Source organism: Ctenocephalides felis, unplaced genomic scaffold, assembly GCF_003426905.1.
Source record: "Ctenocephalides felis isolate EL2017-DRISC unplaced genomic scaffold, ASM342690v1 CF-g0.4_SCAFFOLD_03572, whole genome shotgun sequence".
Taxonomy (NCBI): Eukaryota; Metazoa; Arthropoda; class Insecta; order Siphonaptera; family Pulicidae; genus Ctenocephalides; species Ctenocephalides felis.
Genome location: NW_020539726.1, coordinates 42675178 through 42682067, shown reverse-complemented (window position 1 = coordinate 42682067; position 6890 = coordinate 42675178). Strand labels below are relative to the sequence as shown.

The 6890-nt window shown below is 31.9% G+C and overlaps 1 protein-coding gene across 1 annotated transcript in view; it reads left to right on the top strand.

The window, feature by feature from the left end:
* Nucleotides 1-6443, top strand: part of LOC113388540 (golgin subfamily A member 4-like) — an 8632-nt gene extending 2189 nt beyond the window's left edge. The window contains exons 2-5 of the mRNA XM_026625911.1: nt 1309-1600; nt 3371-4010; nt 6144-6350; nt 6420-6443. Of these exons, the coding sequence (XP_026481696.1) occupies nt 1309-1600; nt 3371-4010; nt 6144-6350; nt 6420-6443 (1163 nt within the window). The remainder of the gene's footprint in view (nt 1-1308; nt 1601-3370; nt 4011-6143; nt 6351-6419) is intronic.
* The last annotated feature ends 447 nt before the right edge of the window (nt 6444-6890 follow it).

Sequence of the window (6890 nt, the reverse complement as noted above, 5' to 3'; positions counted from 1 at the left end):
CATGTTACAATATTTATGTAATGCCTTAAGGCACGATGTCATACACTCCACTAGTTCTAGACTAATTTCGAATCCGATACTAGGACAAGAAATATAATAACGTATAATTATAGAGTGTTTTTATTTGAATGATTCAAAAAACATTCGATTCTTATTGATGGGGTGACGTAGTGATTAGTTTTTGGCAAAGGCATGTCCAGCAATTTCGGAGATACGGAGCGAAAGTGAAAAAAATGGCAGTTTTTGAGTGAACGGAGTGTCCGATTTGAAAAATCTTTCCCAACTTTTAATCAGATCTTCATTTTGTCAAGGTTTGTAAAAAGTTTTTTGAATTATTGAAATCGGGCTCCATTCTCTTAAAAAGTGCATTACCATTTTATGCACTTTTTGCTCCGTATCTCCGAAACGGCTGAACCTACCCTTGCCAAAAACTAATCACCACTTTTCCCCATTATTACGATATGAATGTTTTTGGATTATTCAAATCGGATGATCCGTTCTCTCAAAAACTCGATTTCTATTACTTGCACTTTTTGTTTAGTATCTCCGAAACGGTTGGACCTGTCTTTGCCAAAAACTAATCAACATGTCTCCCTATCAATAGGAATCGAATGTTTTTTGAATCATTCTAATCGGTTGATCCGTATTCTCGAAATCGTGGACGCAGAATTGTATCCGCACACACACACACGCACGCACACGCACATATTTCCATTTTTGCTAAAGTATGCCAAAATGTTCAGAAACCTTTGAAACGTATAGATATACAAAAATTTCGACTTTTGATTTTTTGCGATTGCTACAACATCCTACGAGGAGTTAAAAAGGGTATGGGAAATTCAAGAAATTTGACTGAAAGATGCCATGTACCACTAGTTTATGGAATAAGATCACAAGATCACTTAGAGAGCCATACATGTTCTTTTACCAAAAATTATACGTCTTTCTAATTACTGGCACGAAAACTATCGGCATCGACAAAAGTATCGAACTGAAGCATCGATATACCAGAAGTACTTAGTATCGACAACAAAGTATCGATACTTATTTAGGAGCACTCGATACTATCGTTCTTGCACTAATCATATGATTGTAAGTTGTCAAAAACAAATTTTCTACTTCCTAAATTTATTAACTTTTTCTTAACAGCAATTTTTGCTGTTAATCTTCATCTTGATATATCGAATAATCAAAATAATATTCCATCAAAAATGGTATTTTGATGTTAAACATCACATTCGAAACGTTAAAACACCTAAAGAAGTGACCAATATATATTTTTTTTTAATACATCTTTTGTGTCCTCAGATCCTGCCTCGACTTCTTCCCAAGATCAAGTTTTACACGAGTTGCGTGCCAAATTGGCTGATTTGGAGACCAGGTGCCAAAGTCTTGACGAAATGAAAACCGAAAATGAAACCTTGAAGAGCAATTTGGAAAAGATGCAAAATGAAAAAGACGAAGCCAGCAAAGAATTTGTTACCACTATCCAGAATCTGGAGCGAGAAGTCACGAAATTGAAGGATGACAAGGTGTACTTGAATAAAACTCTTACAGACATGGAGGAAAAAAATGCTGGCAAGCAGGAGGAACTAGAAAGGTTTGTAGAATAGTCATAGAAGAATAAGTCTAGACAATATTAGAAAACCCTGTGTTTATATAGACGTTTCTCTCTTCCGATTTTTACATTCAGAAGGAATACTTAAAGGGTCCTCCGCTCGACATGATGGCGCCGCTTTTGGCATTCAAATTAATGGCGCAAAATTTGAAATGAAAATTAATGAATTTTAGTAATCGGGTATTTGAAACTAAATTTGGTATCACGATCGTATTATGTTTTAAAAAATATACTAGATAATATCTACATATATATATAAAAATAAGTCGGGTTTTCCTTCCTGACGATTTAACCTCCAGAACACACGACAATTTTGCATTCGTTGGAAAGGTCTCGGGCTCCGCAAGGTTTATAGCTAAGAACGTTAGTGGTGCATGGAATCGTGCCTTAATGCAAATTGCTGAAACTTCACGCACCGTAATTAAAAATTCGAGTAATGACATTAGTGAGAATTATCAGAATTATGCTTGGTTAAATCAACGAGCAATTCTTGCCCCAAACAATAATGATGTACGCGCACTGAATTTCACCATTCAATCAAAAATTGCTGGCGATTTGGTGACATACCAATGATTCCGACTGGTCTTCCGTTTGACTTCAAACGATTGCAATTTCCAGTTCGCCTTGCGTTTGCAACAACAAGTCGCAAGGCCAATCGCTTAGTGTTTGCGGGATAAATTTAGAAAATCATTGTTTTTCACATGGAATGGGAAACCATCCGCCGCTTTGTTTGTGTTAACGTCAGACCAAAAAACAAAAAATGTGGTTTACCAAAGAGCACTTCAATGAAACGGATAATTTGCGGATTCACTTTCATTTACTAACAAACACTTCATTTTTGTAATCGAAATAAATTTATTACTGTTGTGTATAAAATCAAGTTTTTCCTTTTCAAATATAAAACAAACAAAAAATTTCTTCACCTTTCTCACGAAAACTATCTGGTGGCGAAACGGAGTTCGTCGGGTTTGCTAGTCTATTATAATAAATATACAATCAAATCGAAATATAGATCAACAAATACACTGCCGGTTTATATATAATAGATATCACATCTAATCTACTGGAATAACTTCTACACTTTTTCTACCTATTAATATAAATATTTAATGTAATTTAGTGAATAATGCATTATAGAGTTAGTTTATTACATCGTCTGTCATTTCTAACTCTCATTAACTAATAATAATCCCGTGCAAAATTTGACATTCTTAAGCAATTCATTTTCTTCCCAAGTATATTCAGATCCGTGTAAAGTGGTAATCCAATTTTAAACAGTTGGAAGATTTCTATTTGTGTATTATGTCTTTCTTGTAGAAGCTTATACTTGATTTCTTACACAATTTCCTAGAACTGGCCTCTTTCCTTAAAGTGTATTATGATTAGACTAATGTGTCAATGCAATACGTAGTAATTATGTCCTCCTTATGAGTTTGAAGCTGTTCTATTCATATTGTCAAAGGGCTATGCATTTGAGAGCAATTCCTAATGAAATCTTTATTAACAAATATACAAACACAAACGAACAAGAATCACTAATTTGTCACCTGACACAAAAATAACACTGATGTTTTTTAGTAACCAACATAAAACATTTGAAAATACTTTTTCATCGGCTCATTAGCGCCTAATTTGCGACTACAAATGGACCCCTAAGTAGCTCTTCTGAACGAGGATTTTATTCTGAGATAATAGGCCCTGCGAATAAGTAATTTTATAAATGTTTTATCTTAATCTTTCTTCCTTCACCAGGTTGCGAGAAGATATCCAATCTTTGCAAGCGTCCGTACAAGATCAGATAGACCTGCAGAATAGTTTAAGTGACTTGGAATCTGCAAAAAGTGTCCAAAAAGATGAGTTATATGAAAAACTATCAGCCGAGAACTGCCAACTCCAATCAAAACTTCAAGAAGTCTCATCGATAACAAATATGTTTGAAAACCTAAAACAAGAGAACATAGAACTCACAGAAAAACTGAAATCTTTAGAAGAAAAATACGAAAACACTGAACGCTCTGTAGAATCCAAAATATCAAATTTAAACCAAGAAATAGATTTACACATCGAGAGGATAAAGTACTTAGAAGAAAAATGTAAAGACTACGATTCGATTAAAAAGATTAATGTAGAATTAAACAAGGAAACACAGGAGTTGACGAGGAAGATCAGCGAGTTGGATGTATCTCAAAATGCTTCTGGAGGCGAAAAGAATCAGAATAAAAATATCGAAGTTGAGACTAAGTTGGCACAAATTATGAAAGAAGTCGATGAGGTTTCAAATAAAAACCTGGTTTTAGAACAGAGGTGTAGTAACATGAGTTTATTGGAACAAACAAACGAGAAATTGAGGCTTGCGAATGAGAAGCTGACGAGGCAACTAGATGACACTCTAGTGAGTATTAATGTCGTTTCATCGTGATTAGTTGTTTGAAAAAACGGAAATTTGCAGAGTGGCTTGGTAAAGGACCGAAAATATAATAGTTCGTGTAAAATTTAACAAAAAAGTTAAAATAAAAAATGCATTTTTATCTTAATTGCCATGTGTTGTTGTCAGTTTTTTATATTAGCTTTATTAACAACTTTTTATATACAATATTTGGTGTTCTAATTTTAACACTTTTAGTCTTTCTAAAGATTTGCCTTTTTTGAAGTACTATCTAATGAGTGTACATCTCAAAAATGAAAAATTCTGCCTATAAATATTTATTTTCGGGAAAAACGACCATCCAATGACTTTTTTTTAAAATTCTATCTAATGAGTGTACATTGCAAAAATGAAACATTCTACCTATAAATATTTATTTTCGGAAAAAACGACCATCCACGGACTTTTTTTTTTAATTCTATCTAATGAGTGTAAATTTCAAAAATGAACAATTCTACCTATAAATATTTATTTTCGGAAAAAACAACCATCAACGTTTCTACCTAAATAAAACACTTATAAATAATTAATTTATTTCAATGTATATCCGAATATTGAACGAAAACGTACTTAGTTTCAAAATTATTACTTAAAGCTTAAAAAAACAATAAAAATGTAACAAAATAGTTTAATAAAATAATATAAATATAAAAAAAAAAACATATAATAATAAATACAAGGTTATTAATTAAAATATTTTGTTTTAGAATAAGATAAAATAAAATGCAAAACGCGAAAAAGCTAAATAAACTCAGTAAGCTTTTTTGTTAAATTTTACACAGATGGATATAGCTAGATGAGATAAAATGTTTTCATTTTAAAATAAAAGTAGCTTAAGTAACACCCCATTAACAAACTATCTGCGAATAAAAGTCCCATTAAAATCGGTTCAGCTGTTCCAGAAATTAGTCCAAACAGACCAAATATTTAAAAAAATGTTACTTTGTTATATTTAACATTATATATGCATGTAGTTAAAATTAATATTTTAATATTACAAACAGACACTACAATTTCATAAGTATAAATAAAAACTAGTGGGGTATGGCATCGTGCCTTAAGGCAAATTGCTGGAACTTCCCGTACCGTAATGAAATATTCGAGGAATTTCAAATGTTTTCAAATAGATTATTATAAATACTGTAACTTATATATGTTTACAAAAAAGTAAATAAACAAAACTTAATCAATGGAATTTAAAATGAAGGGCATTGTCTAATATTTATAAGAATTATATAAACTGAGTTGCAAAGTTAAAATTATTTATTTTAAGTATATTAGTGAAAAAAATTAAATCTGAATTGTTTTCGATATTCAAAAATTGAAAATAAAAAAAAAAAATTTTTTTCCCCCAAAAACAATTGTTTCGTCAACACAAGCAGAAAGTTTTTTGAATCATTCAAATCGGATGCTTAGTTCCCTCAAAAACTTCCATTTTTTGCACATTTAGCTCGGTATCTCCGAAACGGCTGGACCTACCTTTACCCAAAACTAATCACCACTTCTTCCAATCATTGCAAATTGAATGTTTTTTGGATCATTCAAATCGGATGCTCCGTTCTCTCAAAAACTCGATTTCTATTTTTTGCACTCTGCTTCGTATCTCCGAAACGGCTAGACCTGCCTTTGCCAAAAACTAATCAGCACAACTTCGTATCAATAGGAATCGAATGTTTTTTGAATCATTCAAATCGGTTGATCCGTAAGCCTGAGATCGTCGACGAAAAATTGTCTCCACATACACACATCCATTTTTTCTGAAGTATGTCAAAATGTTCAGAAACCTCTGAAACGTGAAGATATGCAAAAATTTTCGTTTTCGATTTTTGGCCCATTACTATAATTTACCCTACGGGAAGATAAAAATAAGATATTTTTGTTTAAAAACAAAACTCTCAATTACATCAGCTACTTGCCAATAAAAGTCTCATCAAAATCGGTCCAGCCGTTTCAGAGATTAGCCTAAACAGACTGATGGACAAAATTTTTAAAAAATGTTAGTTTGTAAACTAATGTTTAGGTTAAAAACACTGCTACTTAAATATTACTAGCTTTTGTAAGCCAAAATCCACCTATTTCTAACATCTTTTTATCTTTTAGGTCACGAGAAGACATTCCGAAGGCATCACACAACTAACAGAGTTCGAGTACCTTAAAAATATTCTGTACCAATATTTATCCGGAGGTGTTGGAGGAGTTGGAGCCAACACGAATAGTACCTTGATCAGGGTGATAGCTGCTGTTATGAAATTTGATGCTACACAAACGCAGACTGTTTTGGATAAGGAAGCCCAGAGGAACACTTTGGTAAAACCTTATTATATTCTCCTGATATCAAGCAGTATAACTCATATTTAATATTATTTTTTCCCCCAGCTGGGTCAACTGAACCTCATATAGCAACCGAAGTCATTCATCTCTTCCTACTTCAACTACAACAACTATCATCTAGAATAAGGATCACAACACAAAAAAATCTGGACTCAAAACTACAAACAATAATGCAGAGGCCAAAACTCACACTACTTGATAAAGTGATAAACAACATGATTCGAACAAAACAATCGAGATAAATAAATAACTAAAAAAGCCAACCAATGTGTTCAGCATTTTAATGGATATATAGTTGGGTAATGGAGAATAATGGGGTAAGAGATTTATAGAGTTATTTGGATGAAAGTGGATTGTATATGATATATATATGTATATTATATTGTATATATATATATATATATATATTATATTTATTATATTTTTTTCTGAACTTTTTTGCTTTTTTTAATTTTCAATTTTTGATTCATGTTTCAGAGTTTCAGAAATAGCTAAATAGCAATTTGAACTTTGAAA